This window comes from Halyomorpha halys, unplaced genomic scaffold (assembly GCF_000696795.3).
Source record: "Halyomorpha halys isolate HHAL.00 unplaced genomic scaffold, Hhal_1.1 Scaffold1391.1, whole genome shotgun sequence".
NCBI lineage: Eukaryota > Metazoa > Arthropoda > Insecta > Hemiptera > Pentatomidae > Halyomorpha > Halyomorpha halys.
In genome coordinates, this window is record NW_027115008.1 from 146,602 (window position 1) to 169,529 (window position 22,928).

General features: G+C 34.2%; 1 protein-coding gene and 1 long non-coding RNA gene across 2 annotated transcripts in view; both read right to left on the reverse strand.

The window, feature by feature from the left end:
• Nucleotides 1-15,445, reverse strand: part of LOC106689542 (gustatory receptor for bitter taste 66a) — a 33,008-nt gene extending 17,563 nt beyond the window's left edge. The window contains exon 1 of the mRNA XM_014434558.2: nt 14,816-15,445. Coding sequence (XP_014290044.1) covers nt 14,816-15,385 — 570 coding nt within the window. The 5' untranslated portion in view covers nt 15,386-15,445. The remainder of the gene's footprint in view (nt 1-14,815) is intronic.
• A 2,322-nt stretch (nt 15,446-17,767) lies between these two features.
• Nucleotides 17,768-22,928, reverse strand: part of LOC136796932 (uncharacterized) — a 7,710-nt gene continuing 2,549 nt past the window's right edge. Inside the window, exons 2-3 of the long non-coding RNA XR_010844724.1 lie at nt 19,699-19,788; nt 17,768-17,906 (exon numbers count right to left, since the gene is read on the reverse strand). This is a non-coding gene — a long non-coding RNA (uncharacterized lncRNA). The remainder of the gene's footprint in view (nt 17,907-19,698; nt 19,789-22,928) is intronic.

Genomic DNA, 22,928 nt, shown 5'->3' on the forward strand with positions numbered 1-22,928 from the left:
TTCGAATTCCCCTCGTATCCAATCTTTACAATCCAAAATCCTTCGTAAAATCCTCAATGCTCCTTATTTTGTTACTAATAAAACCATCCATAAAGAACTAAATGTTCCTATCTAATCTAATCTAGCCCGAACCCGATATTATTCCTTTCATAATAAACTCCCTAACCACCCAAACACACTCGTTTCTAACCTTGCTTCCTCTTCCATTCCTGGCAATCCTCCGAGGCGCCTGAAAAGAAGATGGCCTCGTGACCTTATATTGTAAATTGTTTTTAGAGTTCTACTACCGGGTAGTTTCTCTACATCCTGTATCATATCATTATGTCATTATGATCAAATTTACTGGTTGTATTTTTTTATACAGTTGTAAATATCAATAAATAAATAAAATAAAAAATAAAAAAATATCCAGAACAGAAGGACGAGGTCTCGTATAGAGGACTACGTAAATATTTTTATTCAAAAACCATAAGTGTTTATTTGAGAAACGTTTCTATGGATTATGGTTATGGTTTGCACTGAACCTGAACAAAGTGGATGAATCGAATATTGTATCAGAAAAACAAGCACTAGCAAAAAGGGAAAAGCAAATCTGTATGGAAAAGCAAGTCTAATGCCAACTGATCTACGCTTCGGTCTACCCCTCGGAATTTAACCTATCGGTGTAACTTGAACAACTTGAACCTTAAAAAACAAAAAAATATGTGTATGTACACTTGTAGTGTAAATAATTAATAGCCAAAGTAATAAATATATAAATACAAACCTTGTAATTAGCTTGTGAGGAGGAAGAAGCCAAGCGCCATACCACAAAGAATTGATATAGGCAATGAAAAACGTTTCCAAGGATAAGAGGATGCTTCCATTCATCATTAGAATTTACATTTATAATGATGAAATAAAGATGAATCATGATGGAACTATAACAGGTGAAGATGGAAAAGAGTAATTGTTGTGAATAGATGATATTGATCCTATTCGAAGTCGAAACCAATTTGCTGACCGCGATGATCAGTTTTTCCAAGCTTATTATATTTGCAAAGGAAACTGAATACTTTAAGCGTAGCAAAAATTTTGAGCCTGACTGCAAATAATCGCTCATAGTATCGACAAAACTAATGAACTGCCCACAACTTAAACTTATTTCTACAAGCATAAATGTATATGTTAATGGGAAGAAATATTTTCTTGAGTTATCTCCAAAACAGAATATAGCACCGCAAGCTATTGGAGGCAAAAAGGTTTCTATCAACTTACTTTTTTGGACAGGTCTAGTCTTTATTTCCCCCTCCAGTTTACTAAAGAAAATCTCTAAATAGTCCATGGAATCAACAGCCTCAATAACTAGGTTTCGATGAAAATAAAAAAAGTAAGAAATTAAAAGAAATGTGATTCCTCTGAGTATGATGACAAGTATGTTTATAAGATAATTGAAATCTGCTTCATTTTGGTCTATTGCAATGAAAATTTGATATAAGGGGGGATATATAAATACAACAGAAAGAAAAATCGATACTATTATAGAATATAGAAGCATAGATTTTTTTACTTTGAGTTCATTTTTTATCATGCTAAACGGAAATATTCCTAAAAGAGAAGATACCCTGAAGATGAAATTCGATTTGATAGCTTGAGTGATTTTTCGGAACAACATGACTACCTGCTGTCTAATGACTAGTATGTGTAATATTGTAATATTGTTCGACTGGAAGCGCTATAGTAACCGCTAAATGACATCCGCCATTTTACTGTGACATCTAGAATTATCACTTGTCGTTAATATTTTCTGTCAACCAATCCAATATTTCAATATGGAATATAGATAATAGCAGTTCCAATATAGATAATAGCAGTTCCAATACAGATAATAGCAGTTCCAATATAGATAATAGCAGTTCCAATATAGATAATAGCAGTTCCAATATAGATAATAGCAGTTCCAGTACCACTATTTATAATATTAAGATGTTATTGCTATTTATTTGCCTTCAATTCGTCTATTATTTCGGAAACCAGTGAAAAAAATATGAGATCCCCAACTAATGTGTGGGTATAAAGAATGACAATGTCCTCAGGTGTGAAATGAAAAGTGCAGGTCTGCCAATTAATCCATTTCCTCCAAATCGAATAATTTTTGAATATTTTTTTCTTCTCTAAAGTTCATTGTTGGTTAAAATATTTAAAAATCCGAAACGATGCTTTTTTGAACTTGATAAACGAACGGATCTGCGTCGGAGGTTGAGGGTAACACGCTTGCATTTAGAATTGCTGGAATTGTTACACCAGTCTTCGACAAGGGAGAGGTGACTTTATATGTTTGTGGAAATTGTATGAGAATTTGGATTTGAGTTTAAATTAGAACAGCAACCATCCATCAGATCCTAAGGAGACCACTAGCATTAAAAATAAAAGTTAATGACACGAACAATATCCTTAACTCTTTAAATGTAGAGATCCGTAGTCTGTTAAGGATGTGGAAACAGATATTTGGGAAGACGCTTAGAACTGCTCTTGGTGACTAACATAAGTTTTGGAAATCATAAAAAATACGAACAGAAAAAGTTCTATTGTAAATAGTAGTAGAAATACACTTCTAACTGCTGAACAGAAACAAACTGATATAAAGTCACGACGGAGAGATTGAAAGACGTACAGGAAACGACATTAGTGTCTCCGATAAACTTTTTTTATTTATTTATTGATATATACGACTGTGTAAAAAATACAACAAGCAAATCTGAAGTAAAGTGTAGATAAAATACGCAGTAGTAGAACTCTAAAAACATTTTACAATATAATGTGACGAGGCCATCTTCTTTTCAGGCGCCTCGGAGGATTGCCAGGAATGGAAGAGGAAGCAAGGTTAGAAACTAGTGGGTTTGGGTGGTTCGGGAGTTAATGATATCGGGTTCGGGCTAGATCGGTTGGATAAGGAACATTTAGGTCTTTATGGATGGTTTTATTAGTAACAAAATAAGGAGCATTGAGGATTTTACGAAGGATTTTGGATTGTAAGGTTTAGATACGAGAGGAATTCGAAGGTTTAGTGGAGCCCCAAAGCTCAACTCCGTATGTCCAGATAGGCTTTATTATTGTCAAGTTGATCAGTCTTTTGTAATGAGTTGGAAGTTTAGACCGTTTGTCTAGTAAGTGCTGTAATAGTCGGAATCTGCTTGCAGTTTCCTGTCTTTGCAGCCTCAAATCCGGCTGACCCGAATAATAGCCAACTTTGTGGCTCGACATTGGGACTTTTCAAGATAGGTTTATACGATTTAGAATAAGTCACACACTGCAGGCAGGAGTGAACCTTTGAAAAAAAATTATAATGAACAAAGGTAATGAAATAAACTAATACTCACAGATAATTCATAAATATCAAATTGTAGATAATTTATAGTTCTGGAAAATAATGAGAAAATAAAAAAAATAATACAAACCTTGTTGTTCGCTTGTACTGCAGAGTGAGTAACGTTCCACAACACTAAGAAATAATTCAGTGTTGTCAAGATATCTCCAAGTAAACAGGGATGTTTCCATCCATTATATGTGTTGACATTGGCATAGAAATAATAAAGAAAACTTATGATTGAGCAATAACAGATGAAGATGGTAATTAACAATTGTTGCGAATAAGCTTCGTTGATATCGCTCGACGTAGAAACCAACTGGTTGACTGCAGCGAGGAGTTTTTCTAGGCGTGTACAATTCATAAACGAGACTGAATGCTTCATTCGTTCTATAAAGTTCATGCTTGACTGGAAAAAATCGATTACTGTACCAACAAGACAACTGAACTGAACACAAATAAAATTCATAGTCATAAGTCCTAAGGAGATTCCTAATGCTACAGGAACATTGCTCTATGTGTTAGTCCCGAAATATAATACAGTACCACAAACAAGAGGAGCACACAAGTGCTTTAACAAAACCTGTTTTTGGAGGGGTATCTTCTTTTTTTCCTCATCCAGTTTATTGAAGATTGGTTGCAAGGTATCCAAGGAGTGAATGGTTTCAGTCAACGCATTCCGTTTGAAATAAAAACAAATTGTAAATGAAAGAAACGGAAACAATTGGATAATCAAACCACCCACAATGAGAAAATAATTGAAGGTTTTACCTTCTTCAAACATAACGGTTCTGTCAGCCCAAGAAACAATCCAATTGGAATAAAAATACGCGGTTGTGATACAACTTGATAGTACCAACGAGTATACAAAAAGAATCTTATCGAACTTTATCTCATCTTGTACAACTCTGAACGGAAATATCCCAAGAAGTGAAGAGGCGGTGAAGATGAAATTAGATTCGATAGCCTGGGTCACTGGTCGGAAGAACATGACAGCCGGAAGTCTGAAAAGAGTATGGCTAAAAAGTAGAATGTCTAATATTTTTGTTGTAGAAGCACTGTATAAATAGATAACTACTGGATTTTCCTCCTGACAGCTTGGGCTATCATTTATCATTCAAACCCATATTTCAGATTAAAATACATAAAATCGATTTTTCGGACCACTATTGTTAAAAAAATTTCTAGACAGTCCAGAATTAATCCTAATTTTTGTTTCCTTACAAACGATAAAGTATTCTTGCAAAAAATACTATTGAAAAAAAAAATGTTTGTTTGAGTACACGGATAAAGTGTGAGTGTCAAATATTGAAGGGTATTCGGGAAGTTAATTAATTATTTATATTTCAAAGTCAATGGTTTATCGTTTGAGAACAAAACCAATGGGACGAGACTTTGTTGGAAAAATATTATTTATCAGATTACAGACTCTGGAGACTATCTTCTTCCATTCGTTCTTGCCAGACACATTTGTTCTCCGTCTCTTCTTTCCTTCCCCCAGCCAATGCAGGTTTGTCCCGGTGTCATCAACCTACTTCAGACGTGGTCTTACTCTTTTCGGCAACCGATACGAGTAGCCTTATTTATAGACTATCCTCTGGCATCCTTTTCACATGACCAAGCCATCAGAATTTCGCCTCCTTGACAAACACCACAATATATATACAACTCTATTAATTCCCAGGCTTTCCTGGACCACCATTGTCCTGATAATCTTTTTGTTCTATATAAGTACGAAGGACCTTCTTTTCTAAAACCTTAACATTCTATTGTTTTGGTTAGGTTAGGGCCCACGTTCCAATTTCACTTGTTACGACAGGCCTGATAACTTTTAGGTATGAATTTTCAATGTAAAAATTCATTGCACTAAGAAAAATGGGTTTGCTCGTGCAACAGTAACGGATAAAATTGGTACTTCCTTCATTTTACACATATTCTCAACTTTTCTACAGCTTTGGTCTTAATAAAACGAGGCATTGTCGAAATGAGAAAACACAATACATATATATGTATAAGAGAAAATACCTTTGTGCATGAAAAGACAAAAGTAAATGAAAGATCATTGATACTGAATAATTGTACACTTTTCTCAAAGGTTTCTACTGATTGGAGTTAAATTCAAGGGCTCATTTTTAATATAGTTGTTCTAAGAAAAATGCTTAATGTGGAACCATCTACTTGGCAATGCACACAATCCCTGAAAATGTCAAAAAAGTCTGATTGACGATAATAGGTTTTTTATGCGAACAAAAACTTAACTACAAACACTGGCCAAATTTGTTCCATCATTTGTAAATCATTAAATGCGAGTAAAAATTTTATATTTGAGGGACAGAATTTTTTCAGGTCCTATATCAACAATCATATCATATAAAATTTTCAAACTATTTAGCCATCAGAGTATCATAGTCTCAAAATGGTTTGGAAGTAGAGTAAAATGGGTATAGCTTCAGTTTTACTAAATTGAAACTTCAACAACTTCCGTTTACGCATGCACAAATTTTCCAAAACATTCCTTTAACGTCTTCACTTCGAATTTTAGTATCAATAATTAAAAATTCGAATTGAATTAATACTGATAGTAAAATTATTGTGATTCTGAAAATATTGTCTTTGTCAGTCAGGAATTGATTTTAATAAGAAATTTTTAAAAAAATGTTAGTAATACTTTTGTTCGGTCACACTTTTACAAAAAGTAGTACTTTTTATCTGTGAGAGAATAAGAACTTAACACACTGATCTGAGTATGAATTTACTTCTATATACCTTACTCGTTTTTTTTTTTTTTTCAAACATAACGTTATACAATATTTAAAACCACAAAGTTTGATTTTTCTTTAGTAAATATATATATTTAGTTTAAATAAATATATATATATATTTATCGTTTATACTTGCACACGCTCAGTAAAGAAGGGGGTAAGTTAAAGTAAAAAAAAAAATATATAATCGCAAAAGGGGAAAAATTAAAAAAAAAAAAAATAATAAAGAATAAATTTCTCCATAGGCGCCACGTTAAAATAACAAAGCTCCGAAACTTCAAAATACCCACAATATAACCCTATATAAAAAATTATCGAATTATGACCACTGGCGAATACCTTTACATGTAGATAACCGAAAACCTAGGGGTGAAACCCACCTGTGGAATTATCTTAATATTCAGTGAACAACAAAAAAAATAAGTAAATTAACAATTGAAACAAGTGTATAGGTATAAGAAAGAACTGCAGAACTATATATACAAAAGTTTAATTATAATAAGAAATATATGTACACAGAATTAAAGAAAAGAAAAAAAGAGTTCTTATCAATTAAATAGAACAATAAAACAAGCAAAACTAATAGGTTGACTTAATCTTAACTTAAATGCCCTAGCTTAACCTTATTAACTAAATTTCCATTATTATACCGAAGAGGAATATAAAATAAAGTTTAGTTCGAACCATTAAGTACAACGATTAATAGCTGTTAATAACCGCCCATTGAAGTAAGACGCCATTATTTAGGAAAACAAAACATTTACGATAAAATCTCTTATAAGGTAATATTTCGATACAAACATTTATCAGAGCCTGATAAATTATCACCACTTCATATTGAACAATCGTAACGTGTTCAAAAACCGAACAGCCACCTTCACAAAACCATGCCCACTTATCTAAGCATAGATGGCTAGTGTTTTTATTTCACCATGATAACCATTACACCCCTTGTCTACGCAAATATCGCCAGTGTTTTTATTTTACTATGACTACCGTAACATACTCACTCAAAGCCTCCTGCCGCCCGGGCACTAGTGAGGCCTGTTGGGCAATGGGGACATTCACAAAAAATACGCGTGGGATTGACGAACCCGAAAACCACGTCAAGAAACGCGCGATATGTTTCTCTAGGGCCTGGACCTTCACGGTCTGTCGCGACAATAATAATAATATTTCTAAGGGACTTAATGCAAATAGCAGGTTAGCCGCCTCATTTTTTTTAGATTTTCCTATCAAATATCTTTAAAAAAAATATACTTGCTACTCTTATTAAATGAAAATTATACATTTTAAAAAATATCGATGTCGATATTACCAATGTATATAGTCAGTCTAATGGACACCTGTCTAAACTATGAGGACAGTCTTGAAGCAATCTTCCCATCCACGCTTCTATTTTGTCTTCCTTCCTCGTTCTTCCATAAATTTGGTAATGGAAAACTCAGAAAATATGGTCGACTTTTTCATTGCACAAGATTCTGTAGTGGTCCAAGTCCAGAACAAATCATAAGAGGCTATTAGTAGGCGAATAAAAACACAAATCACCAACACATAGACAGACAGACAGGCAGTTGCTAAACCTCATCCGATTTCATTTTTTACCAAGTTTTATGAAACCCGCTATAACCTTTTTTAGCAGTACACTCTGGAGAGAAATACATTTTTGTACTCTTTCGTAGTAGTTTTTACACATCCCCAAGTACCGATTTAGTGCACAGACATCAGGAGACGAAATCTTACAAAAAAAAAAAATCGGCATATCTATTAGCCTGCATTCATTGCACCATCGAATCGTTGCACCGACAGACTTACGGTCGAACTTAAATGGTTTTTTTTTTTAACTCAGAGATTGGGACAAAAAATATAAATCTATTAAAAAATGCCTACAGAATACAGTCCTGTAACCTAGCTGATTAGAAAAGTAACAAAAAAATCCTTGTGATAAAAACTTTTAAAATATTTTTCAAAACAAATATTTTGACTTAAACCAAGTTCGTTCTCATCCAAATATTTTCTTTTTCATTTCATTTCACAGTAAACTTGTAACCTTAATTTTTTAGAATTAATATAATATTCTTCCCCTAGAATATCCTTTAATAATACCCCACTTATTCCTGTCCAACAGATCCCTTACTTAGGACTACATCTCGACAAACGACTGACATGGAATCCTCATACAAGACTAAAAAGACAAGAAACTGCTCGTAGATTCCGACTATTCAACATTTACTAGACAAACGGTCTAAATTGCCAATCCATTACAAAAGACTGATCTACATGACTATTATAAGGCCTATCTGGACATACGGAGTTGAGCTTTGGGGCTCCACTAAATCATCAAATTCCTTACAGTTCAAAATCCTTCGTAAAATCCTTAATGCTCCTTACTTTGTCACAAATCAAGTCATCCATAAGGACCTCAATATTCCATATGTTGCCGATTTGGCCAGAACCAGATACCGTTCCTTCCATAATAAACTTCTCAACCACCCAAATCCACTTGTTTCTAACCTGGCTTCTCCTTCATTACCTAATAATCCTCCTAGGCGTCTGAAAAGAAGATGGCCTCGAGATCTTCTTCTCTAGAAATGTTATTGGAGTTCTATCAGTGGGTAGATTCTCCACATGTTTTTATCATGTTACTATGTCACCTACAGCAAATTTACTTGTTGTATATATGTGTATACAGTTGTAAATATCAATAAATAAATTATTTAAAAAAAAAAAAAAATATAGTATAAAAAACTTGCTTGACACATTTCAAATCGTTATTTATCTCATAAGCTACAGTATCGTATAATAGCTTGTGGCTTTACAAATACCATTATTTTGATAATAGAGATGTATAAATAAATTGTTTAAATGTTATATCACATGGAATAAGCATTTGAGGCTGGAACGAGACGAGTCTTTTGTTAGGATGGCACCCCAGTTTTCTTTTATGACTGACAAGTACTATTACACCTTCGTTGCATTCCCACCCCATTACCGAAAACGTATGTAGAAAGTGTATGCTTCCTTTTCTTTTATTGCTGAGGAATGGACATTTCAATTCTCGTATAAAATATATCTCGTATATTCCTATGTTAACTATAAGTTAGCTAAACTGTTTCAAGGAGAAGCCTTGTCTTTTGTCTGTCACTTGTTATTTTTACTTTCTGACCTCAAACTTGGTATATCGCAGAATATTATCAGACCTTACAAGTAGAATAGTGAAGTGTCTGTACCAATCCCTGGCTGAAGGAATCTTTATCATTCCTCCTCTTTCTGAAATTCCGAATAAATATAGAAGTAGGCTAGAGATTAGAGGTTAAATTAGAACTACGTTTTTTTTACCTTCATTAAAGTAATTTACGTTGGTTTAATAGCCAAGCAATGTTTAAAAAGCAAAATAATGGAATTTAAACCACTTTACAAAGGACTTGCATGTCTGATAATAAATAAAAATATTGAATAGAAGAAATAAAAAACTTCTGACATATTAGTGAAAGAAATTCCCTTTGTTAAAGATAAATTTTTTTAACAATTATTGGAGATTATAGACAAAAAAAGGTGAGAGATTTTGATGCTGAGGTAGCTGATGGAGTTGGGCCTCAGAATGATGGAGGTGAAATACTGCCAACAGAAATATTTCATAAATACTATAAACGGACCTAGAAATTATTATTATTATTGATAGTGTTGTGAAAATAGCAACAAGAGGATAATGCATAAGGAAAACAAATATTTAAAGAAAACAAACAACAGAAGAGCCAATTTATAGAAACTTTTGAAAATCTACTAGCAATGAATGAGATTAATAAAAAGACAACTATGTAGCAATATGATAATTAACTGGATGCTATTATAAGACTCATTGATTTGACACAATCTCAAAGCCATCCTACCTGTAAAACATGGGACGCTGCTCCTTGCCTTTTGTTAAAAACAGAGCTCCTAATTCCTTTGTTACAGAGTAAGTGAATATAATATTTTACATTACCTTACTACTTATACTATATTAATTTCATTTTAATTAAGTGAGTAATACATTCACATAAAAAATAAAAATTTTCAATCTTCCACAATAAAAAAAAATCTTTACATGCATAAACATACCACCCATCTAAAATGAGCTGATTTTTTTTCTCTCAAGTCAGAGACCTAATTCGATATAAATGTGCCCCCAGATGTTCTTACAGCAACTCTCGCGATAACAGGGCCTGGATACTGTTCAAATAGTCTTAGTCTCCAAAGAATAGTCTTACTTTGCTCTGGCTTCAAGGGCGTTTACGCATTTTGGACCTAATTTTCCAAAATATTTGAGCGGAATGTTGAATGAGTTGCCATCGGTATAGCAAATTGAACCTTCGCTAAGTGCTCAGAACCAATGAGGAAGTGTCCGGGTCTTAGACAATCCTAATTGTATCCACTAGATGTCACGGGACAAAGAGGCTTCGACTTCATTATCGCTTAAATCCTCGCAAATATGGTTGTGAGTTCTCCATATGTGTCCTATCATAATGAAAGCTAATAGTATTAGTTAATAGTACAAGTGTAGAAACAAGTGTGGTAATAATGCTAATACTTATAATTTTTTCATGATAGAGATGACTATTAGTGATATTAAAGGAATTTAAAAATACTAAAGTACAAGTTACTATTGTACAAGTCAGTGTAATTGAATTAAGATAAATCTACAAGACTAATAGTATTAGTTTATACTTTATTATGAAACAGGGCCCAGGTTGACGTTGAATGGTATTTGTAAACTATTGTTCACATACAATATACAACCTCTTAAGAGTAGGGATAGAAAGTGAATTGAACTAATTAGATTTCCCAGAAGCATCTTAAGAGGACTTCTGAAAGACGATCTGTAACAGAAAAACAAAGCTCTGTGGGTGAGAAGTATGAGCGTAGAGCTCCAATCAGCACCTCCCCAAAAATGGTATAGAAGGTACCAAAATTATAAGTCAACTTAATACTTGGCTTAGAGGATATGATTCGGAAAAATAAATTAGATCTATATAGAAAATTTACTGGTATTGATTCCCTAAATCCTTTTACGGCCAACTCAATACACTCGAAATGAGAAAAAGCCGATGGATTCGATGTCTTAGTATCACATTGAATCAACTGGCTTTTTTAGAAGTAATTTGTGGCATAACAACAGCATAGCATTTATTGGTTGTCGAAGGTTCCCTTATAGATGACAATGATCAGGAAATTACACATTGTGTTACTGCAAGGTGCGTTTGTCCGACTCCAGCCAAAAATTGCTTAGATGGTCGCCATGGAAGTCCAAGCCTCCGAGCACACGATCCATTATAATGGAAAATTGAGAACCCTAATCGATAACAATTCTAATCGATTGTAAACGGCCTTGCCTCTCCTCAATACGTGAAGTAGCAGTTCCCAATAATACACTAATGGGGTTGTGCCTACTACCCCAGGTGCGGATTGGGTTACAGGTGTAGATTCGGTCTCTTCTGTCCTCGAGGATGTTTCTGTAGGAACAGAAGGGTCATGTATAAAGTGTGATGCCTCTTGTTGCATTGAAAAAAATATATTTGAAAGGACAAGTACCGGTGTGATGACTATTCTTCAGTTTTGAAATAATTTGTTAGATTTAGTACATTCTACTTTCTTGATATACGGCATGCGTATGAATTCATAGCATCTGTACAGTAAATGGTCCTTCTTGCATTTCGAACAATTATGGATAAGAGACGAATTAGTTCCAGTTGTTGATTTTTTTGGTCAAGGGTAGTTAAGACCTTGGATTGTCTCATTGAGTTATTTGATGTGTTGTCATTCCTTAGCACGGTCTTGACAGGTTCTCATAACTCGAGGACCTTGCACCGTTGCTGGACAAATTCAACTAATGAGTTGTATGTTAGGAAATCGTTGGTTTGTTTCTCTTCGAATAGCTTAGTGTTTTGGTATCCAGACAGTTCTATGCGAGGTACAATTTGAAATAATCCGCTTCATGAGGAATATTCAGATTAAGTATAGATGAGAAACTGCCTGCCACCGATTTCAAAAATGCTCTCAAGTAAGCTGGACTAGAGCAAGATTGGTTAGAAGGCCTGAATTGCTTTATCTTGTGAAGATAAGCAGCAGCTAATATTCGTTTGTTGTTGTAGCGTTCTTCAAGAGCCTTCCAGGATTTCCATAATTATCTGCTGATAGCGCAAAGGAAGAAACTATACGAAGAGATTACCCAGATTAGTACCCAACTAAATGATGAAACTTTTCAATATGAGTTAGCGAATCTTCATTATGAACGATCCACAAAAATACATCTCGAAAACGAATCTAAAATCTAATAGATCACGCTCGAACTTTGGTATACAAGTTTTTGGGAGTCGATGTCGAACCATAGATGCCATGTATAGGTTTGACACCCGGGTTACACTAGGATCCTCAACCGTAGTTGACCATGCTCCAGAAGATGTAGGAATCGGATTCATCACATTTTCAAGTATGGTATTATGGTATTATATTCATAAACATACGACCGGGCGCTCTCAAATATTTCTCATCAATTGGAAATTCCTTTTCGTTGTACATTATAATATAGAGCTCCAATAAAGTGCCCTGATTATTTATATAATTTTGAAACAAATCACGAAAGTCACAAAAGTCCCTTTAAACGTTGGAAAATTGACAACCTGAGCTGAAACTTAATCCCAAATACATTGTATTTCTTTAAATATATCATTTAAGTGCTTAGTATATAATACATAATACTTTAGCCCTTTTTTCGGGGGTTAACTCTGACATGTTTGAGGATTTTTTTTTAAAGGTAAGATAGATCTCAAGAAATTTAAAAGAGAAAATTATACGATAAACAAAAAGCAGGATCCGGCAACGTCTAATTGATTTTTTTAATGTATAGCTTATAGAAGATTAAAAAATAAATCAATAAAAATTTTTAATCTTCCAAAAAATAAATAACATTTTTACGTGCGTAAACATTAAACGAACTCTGATTTCTTAACAAAAGCATCCCTACTGAACTTCTAACAATTCCGAATTTGATTCGAATTAGATTTCATTGCCGCAAGCTGCTCATTTTTATAGCCACGGGTGCTAAATTTATACCATTTGTTGCCGCATTTAGTTATTTCATACATTGTCATTTCATCTAACTGTTGGGCTACTGTGGCCAGAAATAGGGATTTATAAGAAAAAGTAATAAAGGATAGTAAATTTTCATTTATAGATAAGTGTTCAAATATAGCATAGAAAATATTTTATTTTATTATATCTTATTATTTTATTTTAAATAAATATAAACAATTTAATGAATGAAGTAGTGGTTAATTCTTTATATTTACAAATTATTCTCACACCTCTCAAGTGAGAAACTTTTAGTTCTGTAAAGAGTTCAAGTTAATTATCATATTTCTTTAAGCTTCACTCGTTTACTTTAATGGAATAATCTTTGAAAACTTGTTCTAAATTTGTCATTTGTTCAAGTCATTCCTCTTTTCAACAGGCATCGTAATCTGAATTCACATCATGTCTCAAAGCTTGTGAAATATCATTAGGAAGTTTAATATCATAATGTTATATTGTAAAAATAGTAAAAATGAAAGCATCTTCCGGGTCAAAATATTCTTGAATAGTTGATAAAATTCCATCAATTATATTTATTCTGGAAGAGACTGCCAAAACCTTTTAATTTAAGAGTAAATCTTTTGATCATTAAATTAGGTATAGCTTATCTTCAAATTACCAATAGTAAATATTTTATGCTTGGATATTACAAAAATTTAATAAATAAAAAACAATGAATATGTGTTGTAAGAGAAAAATATAAACACATCGAAATTGTAATATGTACATATAACTAGAATGGTGCTTAAAACATACTGTTACAAGTAGTGAAGATAATGTCACATTCACAAATATATTTTTTTTTACACAATAGAATAATAACTTCTGTTGACTCAACGACAATTTTAATATTTAAGAATTTTGATTATGTAATTTACATGCATCTACAAGGTACAAAAAGAAGTGGGCCCAACTCATTTCACAATAGGAAGGGCTTAACCGCCCAACATCGGCGAGTCACCAAAAGAGGAGGAAGCTGACCCAGACTGAGACCAGGAGGGCTGGACAAGCCTGGTAACTGCAGGAGACACCCAGTTGGATGCGCACCAGAAGGACCTACAGAACGGAGGTAGTGGACAAGGTGCAGCATATCAGTAAGGCGCTAAACCTAGTGCTGGGCTGCACCGCACAGTAAAAAAAAAAAGATTTGCAGATCCTTGGGAGCAGTGGCATGGGCAAACCCCACTGCTCCCGCACCCCGTATGGCAGAAATGGCAAGGGAGGAGGATATAAAAATAATAAAAAAAAAAAAGGTACAAAAGAACGGCAGGGCCCTATCTGTTTCCAAATAAAATATATTGAGGAGTGTTCCTTGGCAGACGAATAATGCTTCTTTATGTAGAGCATTCTAACTTTTAGAAATTACAGTATTCCCAGAATTGTGCATCATAGTATAACATACCTACTACGTAACTAACGTAATCTTGAACTGACTTAGATACCTCCTAGTTACTAGTCAATCCTATCTTTTGATAAAATTATAACGTCGATATTATTACGACATTAAACATTGCATGTGCAAAATTACACATGAAATAACCCTTGATTTGATGCTGAAAATCTGTAATGAGGAAGGTTAATTGTCAATCATACAAACCTTGTGATAAGCCATTCCTGTTGAACGAAGCATGCGCCAGACCAGGAAAACGTTATAGACGACTATTATGCTGTCTCCATACACTAATCGAATTCGACTGTAATCAGCTGAGCAGCTGTTGAGATAGACAAAATAAAGGTGAGTCATGACGGAGCAATAACAGTGGGAGACAGTTATGAGTAACGGTTGCGAATAAACAGTGTTCATCTTGGTCGATGTACAAACCAAATGCCTTACAGCATCGGCTAGTTTTTCCACGATCATTAGTTTTTTGAAAGAGTTTTCATGTCGCATTCGTACCAACAACTTCACACTAGACAAGAAAAATTCGGTCACTGTGTCAACAAAAGCATTGAACTGTCCACAACATAAACTCGTTCCTAAAAGAAATACAATCATGATTATTCCACTTGCAAAAGTAGCCGTGTTGCCCAATGTACAGAAAAGTATACCGCATAATATAGGAACACAAAATATTTCCAATAAATTTTTCTTTTGAATAGGAATCTTCTTCATTTCCCCATCCATCTTATGAAAGATGATCTGTAAGGTGTCAAGAGAGTGAACCATCTTGATAATTTTATTCCTGTTCTGATATAAAGAGAATAGGTAAAAAAGGAAGAAAATAGATTGAAGCATAATACAAATTATAAAAATAAAATGATTTAGAAATTTAAAATTGTACGTCTGTAAGATGTGTTTGTAAACAATAGTCCAGACGAAATATAAGTAAACAGTCGTGAAAGAACAGCACATCACCAGAGAATATACCAAGAGGAAGTAGTCCATTTTCATCTCATTGCCAATGACCCTGAACGGAAACATCCCTAAAATCGTTGATGCCGTGAAGATGACATTGGATTCGATGGCCCGGGTTATTGTTGGTGTGGTCATTACAGTTTGGTAATACATACTACCTTATGTTATGAACAAGAATGCCTAATATTGATTTGTCTGTGTTATCATATCAACTGATAAGAATGAGAGAGCTTTCCTTGACAGCTTTTACCAGCTATTACTCCATATCAGTTTTCTTTTTACGATACGACCTATTATTTTTTATTCAAATGTAGAAATTAGAGGTTGTCAGAGAACCAATCTTATTTCTATTTCTTCCATTGCTGAAATATTTATTATTATTATTATTATTATGAATGAAATTTTTATAGTTTTTTTTCCTATTACTTCTAAATACTTTATACACTTGTTTATGCATTCTCGGAACGTTTCATGACATTTTTAAAGTCTCAGCCGAATTTTTTTTTTCATATTTGTAAATATTTTACCATTTTAATATTGTATCTATTTATTTATTTTTTTGTTTAAATATTTTTCTTTGTTCATTCATTATTGGCTCAGCATGATATGAAGAGTTATTTGGCCAGCAGTTCTTCTCAATCCTTCCACGATGGCTACCTATTTTCTTCAGTTCCTTGTGTATTAGAATTTTCACCTTCTCTTCGGTTTACCAGCCTAAAGGCTGTCCTATCCTTATCCATTTTGGTTACGTAGCCCTGCCACCTAATTCGTTCCACTCTTAAGAATTGGGAAACATCAGATGTGCTCATCAAATTATAATAATCACATAATTGCTTTAACTGAAACGAATTTCATTAAGTTACTACGATAGACCTTTCTTGTAATTTTGCTTCTAAGGAGTGTTTTAAAAGCATAATATTTTTTCCTATTATTTGTGGGCTAGCTATCTTAAAAATTTTGCGGATATGCTAACTAATACAGGCGCAGTGTTGTTTTTTTTAACTTATCCAAGCTAGAGAGGGAGAGAGAGAAATACTTTATTTATTCATCTATGCTGCCTAAATACATTAGGTTGCTATCTCACACAGCATACTTATCAATCCGTATTCGGACATATTTACATTACACGTACATGGTATAATCATAAAAAAAAGATATACAATAATAGGATAATAATAAACAATTTTTTTTCACCCCTACAGTTTCCTTTTACAATCCATTTCGGTCTGTACAACCAATACAAATGTTTCACTCACTCCCATTTTTCCCTTTCATTTCTGCTCAATTATTCAATTCACCCTATCAACAAATTCGCTCTCCGGAATTCACCCTCCTAGATCCTCTTCAGTGACCCGCTAAAAAAATTCAATATAAGACGGTAATGTGAGATCAGACCATCATTCATAGTCACAGCAGTAGATCAGTCTATCAAGAACAAACAACTAGATACATTTTACAAGAATAAGAATAACATATAGATTAAAAGGAAAATATAATAAAAGAAAAAACCGGTTACAGGAAACACTTGAATGGATAAATAAGTTAAAAAAAAAAGACACAAAAAAACAAGAACATAAAAAACATAGTATTAATAAAATAAAATGATTTAATGCATAAATACGTGAAAACACACAAATATTAATGCTGAACATTAATGAATATTAATGCTGTAAGGTTTTTAGCTTATCCAAGATTAGTTAAATATTAATGCTATTAGGTGGATATTGAATATTAATGCTATTAGGTGGATATTGAATATTAATGCTATATTGTTTTTAACTTATCCAAGCTTAATTGAATATTAGTTCTATTCATCTGCTCTAGTAGCTGTATTTTTATTTCTGGAGTAGTATGATTGCTTTATTTCTTGGTTCGTTATTATTTCGTATAACAAATTAATACTATGAGTCATGTCACTAGTGATTGTGTCGAAATAAAAAAATAACCTTTAAACTTGATCCCAGAGGGTACATGATCAAATAGTGGTTTCCATATCACTGCACAAATCAGCTTTCCTGTTTCTTCCATTATCTTATCTACAGTACAATATTTATTTCTGGGTTAATAATTAATTAAAAATGGGTTAATAAAAAGAGAAAGAAAAGAACCATGGATCATAAATATATTTTGTGTAACATTGGGAAAAAATAATTTCTTTTTCAATCGTCTATCTTCTAAAAATCGATTAGTGCAGAAGTAGTGGTGAACAGGGCAAATAGTGAATTGGTGAGGCAGTGTCGGTGCCAATTGTGGGTGGTGTCTTCTGGCCCTAGTCGACCAGTTCACCGAACTGGATCAAGATGACCAAGTACGTTGTAGCTGATGTGATAATCTGGAAAAAGAGAATTCATGTCAGAAATTATCTTTGCCATGGGTTATTTGAGTAATCAGTGATTGGTGAAAAGAAAAACCCAAAGAATGTATTTATTTATAAAAATTAAACAAGTTATAACTAGTAAAGGAAAAATAGAACCAAACCTTACAAATCAACATTATGTTATTAAAAAAAAATTGTAGTTTAATAATCGCTTGTTTTAACTTCGTCTTAGTACTAGTAGTAGGAATAAATATTAGCAATTACCATTTAATTCTATTTATATTATACTTAAGATCTGTTTTCCACCATTGGCGGTGTTTAATAGAAACGTTTATTTCAGTTTCCTAGAGGAACTGAATATTTTTTTTTATAAAGGATCTACAGCCTGTTGGGGCGAATAGAGTCAAAGACCACACAGAATTTGCTGGAGAGTGAGGATGCAGTGACATTGATGGCGGCAGTTGTCTGCAGGATGAAGAAAAGCGTCATTAATTTATACTTTAATTGAATTAAAAGATTCAGGCCGATGAGGTAACGTCCTTGGGCGTAGTTAAGGAAAGACGTTTGGAGGAGGGGAATGGGTTCCGGAAAAGACATTTTCAAATGTTCTGGGAGACCAAGAAATCATGATAGCCTAGTGGGCAAATAACGCCTATCCAGATTAATTCGCATATGGGACAAGCTAAGTGAAATAGTGGATGCAGACCAGATTCAATGGCGCATGATGTACTAGTCGACGTCACTCAAGATAGATAGATGGAGATAGGGGAGAAAGATGAATTATGAATGAATGAGCGCTCATTCGTGGAGTGCGCACAGGACCTATTGGATGGTAGCCATTGGGAAAAGGAATCCTGGATGGAAGTTTAAGAGAAGGGGTGTACTAGAGTCAACTTACAACGCCCTAGACCTGAAAAGTGTCCCTTAAGAAGTAATCTACAAGCTTACTACAACATTGGACTAACGAGTATAATACACGTTGTTTTTGGCTTCACATTTCCTTTCGAGGAGAATAAATAGGTATATGCCACCACTAAAGATGTTAACCCAACGAAAGATAAATGTGAATATATTTTTCTCCATAATGAATGCGTCATAAACTTGCAATCTGAACGTCCATTATTGATGTTTACTTTCGTGACAGTATTGAACAACTGTGTCTGACGTGATATTTGATGGTAAAAGTAATCGGCCGAAAATCGGCAGCACAGTTCTTAGGTAACATTCCTTATACAAAGAGGTTCTTTCGGTAACAAAATCAAGATGATTCCTCCATATGTTTTTTTATTCAGAAAATAGTATATTAATTTAAATATTCAACGTTTCGGGGCCTAACTCTGTCTTCAGGACCAAACTTCTAATATTTAGATTATTATTTAGAACCTCTTTTAGAGTATGGCACTGCCAAAGTGGTTGTAGCTTTCTGCTGCGATTCCAAAGAAATAAACATTGCCAGCAACGATAGATTTAATCTATAATAATAAGTCTTCAATTCAGGGAGTGGGTGGACTAACTCTACTCTTCTTCAAAGAAAAAGCGAAGCCAAAAAGGTCACACCCACGGAGTATAGGTTTACTTTGAGATTAATAGGAATGTCCCGTCCGCCCTTGTAATCTAAAGTAAAACAGTAAGCATCCAGATTGGGTACCCTTGACTATACTTCCCCTACTGCTGCTGCCAAGGCCTACCTTTTCCTCTCAGCTTACCCCCCTATTCTACCCCAATGTTTCTCCTCCATGATTCCAATTAATAAGACAAGTGTGTATCAATAAAATCAAAACATAATGATTTTTAAAAATATACCCACCGAATAAAGCAATGTGTAGTCCAATCTGAAGAAGCCGCAAGCAGTGAACACAACCTCTCTCTTCATCGATATGTGAAGTTTCAACTTGTCCTAGTAAACAATTAAATAAACATTTTTTAAAAAATTGTTAATGTAAATATCAATATAGAAATATACAATAAATTATTTCAACTCTTTAGAACAAAGATATTAATACTCGATAAAGCGAAGACTGATTTTCAGTCTGTTGTGTCATCACCATGCTATGAAATATTTTTTATAAAATATAATATTTTTACATATTATTGACTTAAACAGTTCTGGAATCGCTTCACCTCAACTTCAGAGGACTAACATTAGAGGCTATTAGCTCAGAGGCTTCTTCGGAAAATGAAAATTCTCTAGAAATATAATTTTGAATTGAGAATTGAGACTCCGAAGCTAAGGAAATTATTGTAACAAGATTGTTTAAATCAGCAATGAAAAATATGCAACGCTGCAGTGATGTTGAGAGCGAGTTTTGGAGAATTTATCCCAATGGAATTGCTTTTACTTTTCCTTTATAAGAAAAGGAATAGGAACTATATTGTATTACAAGAACTAGCAATTATAATTGATGATGCTTTAATATCTTAAAATTTTAATATTATTATCTCACAGTCACATACCACATACATACACACATACAATGGAGGGAAATAATGAACAGGAACCAAAGAAAATTGAAAGCGCATAGTTCACTTAGATGGTTACGCAAGATAACAAACATCAGGGTATCAGATTATCATTCTTAAAAACGCTTTTGTTTCTTTTGTAATAGATTTGGGCACCTGATGAACGCATGTAGGTTTAGAAAAAATGAGTACGTGAAATTCTACTATAAGAAGACCAAAGGATTTTGCATTGATAGATATATTGTGACACCGTTACCTGTTGGTCTATGCTGTAACTCTAGTATAGCCGCCAAAACCGTTATGACCCAGCAGGCCGCAACATATCAGCCTACAGGGGAACAACAATGACGATCAGGAATACATCTTATATTAATCTTTGAAGTATTACTTGTATATACTTTAATGTCATAGATTTAACGATTATATAAGATATTGTAATATTCATAACTGTATCATTTGAATTAATAGGGATTACTATATAATCTGCTGATTCACGGAAAGCTAATGTTTAACATGTAGCATCTCTCGTTGGTGTCTACTAGTCTAAGAGGAATAAATTAGGGGAATTTGGTTGACCTTAGTGTATGTACAGCACACTACAGAAGATCTGCAGAGGAACATCAATAGAAAGATGTAACATGACGCATATTCATAACGAACTGTGCAACAGCACATCACACGGGGACACATCAAGTTCTTTGACAGTCTCCCCGCTTCATTCACTCCATCCCCTCTTCCTGTGAGGTGGCAGGGCAAGAAGGGCTCCAAAAATCCCATAAACATCACCCTTCAACTCCTCTCTTCCCTTGCCCCTCTTCCCCTCTAGTACTATTTTTCGACTTCTGACTGTTTTTTTATTATTTACTAATTATCTTTCGTCTATAACTATTATTTTCTATAACTAATAATTATTTTATTTGTAATTGTTCAATCATTAAGCGGAGGCCTCCATATATTTTCTAGTCGAATTCTCACAGAACGGACCCATCAAACATCAGTTAAGTATTTCACCGTATACCATCAAGTACCAACGGTAGAACAAGGCAATATCTAATCTGAGTTATGTATCCATACGTAATGCAACTTATTATTCATATTTCGCATTTCTGTTTTAGAGGGATCGGAAAAAAAGAACTTTAGTGTGAATTTCTGCTTTACGGAAAATACCTGCTTAGGAAGCAGAGAAAAATAATGTATAAAGTGGATCAGTACATCCTTGATCTATCATTTTTGGCAATGTATATGAGTTTATTTTTACTTGGCTTTATCTAGCCTCCTTCTTTTACGATGCGGCTAGCATGTCCTTATGACAGGAGATACGCACCCAGTCAGGATTTACACTCCCCTTCGTGCCTACAGTTTAGTATACTGTAGAACGAAGTTACCTTCCTGTATGTACCGATAGCGAGAATCCAATCCGGACTTCCATTCCTCCTTCTCGACTACAGACCTCGGTAGGACGAAGTTTCCATCCATGAAGGACTTACAGCTGACACATGTAAGACTCATCCCGTCTATTCACCTCCTTACCAGCTACCTATTTAAGCATGGCGAGGCCTTCTGGTGTAGAGTACCTCTCATTGAAGATGAAATCTAGGGTGATGTCATGTGATGATGTTGTTTTGTAGCTTTGGTTGCAGGTATAGTCGCTATTTGCTGTGGTTGTAGCGATTTTTTATGCCCATCTAAGTCAAAATATAGTAGTGTGTCGGGGTGAAAATATTGGAGTTCGGATGTGCATCAAGTTGCTTTAGCTACTGATTTAGAACTTCCTTAGGTAGTGCATGTAGGTTGGTGCCAGTAAGGTGCTGTGTGGAGAAGAGGGGGTTTGTGCCATGAGGGGCGAATTGACTAGATGATTTCGGTGTTCCACTGAGGGTATAGTTGATGCATCATATGTGCCCGATGTCGGTTGGTATGTCTCGAAGTATATCCTGCACCAATAGTCGCCTTTTGAGGCCAGTCGGCGTTTCGGTTGAAGTGTTGTTGCGCCTATTGGGATCTTTAGACAGGGGGCGGTTGGCGGGATGCTTATCTGATTTGAAGCGTCGTTGTTCCTGTTGCGTATATACCGGTGTAGGAGGTCCTCATTAAATATTATTTTGCTTTCGTTTGCTATGATTGAGATCCAGCGATGAGATTCTTTGAAGCTTAGATCCTCATCTCAGGAGTCTACCTCGTGGGCTTCGTTTCATTGACATTGTTGCTGGCTGTGCTTGTGAAGTCCGTAGAAATTCTCCACCGTCCTATGCGGACTGATAGCTGGGAAATAACTGCTTCTGTATTGAAAAGAATAGGCTGGCCTGTGATTTTGTTTTTGACGAATAAGGCGGAGGTAGCGCGGTTATATTTTTCTTGAAGTGGAGCAGTTTTTAGTCGGCCCAGAATTAAGCTCGTCTTGAATGTTGTTAGGCATGAGTTGCTGCGGTTATCATCTAGGCAACTGAGTTAGCCTTTGAATAGACTGCTGTTTTTTTTTTTTTTTTTTTTTTGTTTTTTTTCCCTTGCCCCTATAGAAAAATGTTTTTATTGGTTTAAATTTTTATATATTTACATATTTATTTACAATTGTCCGTT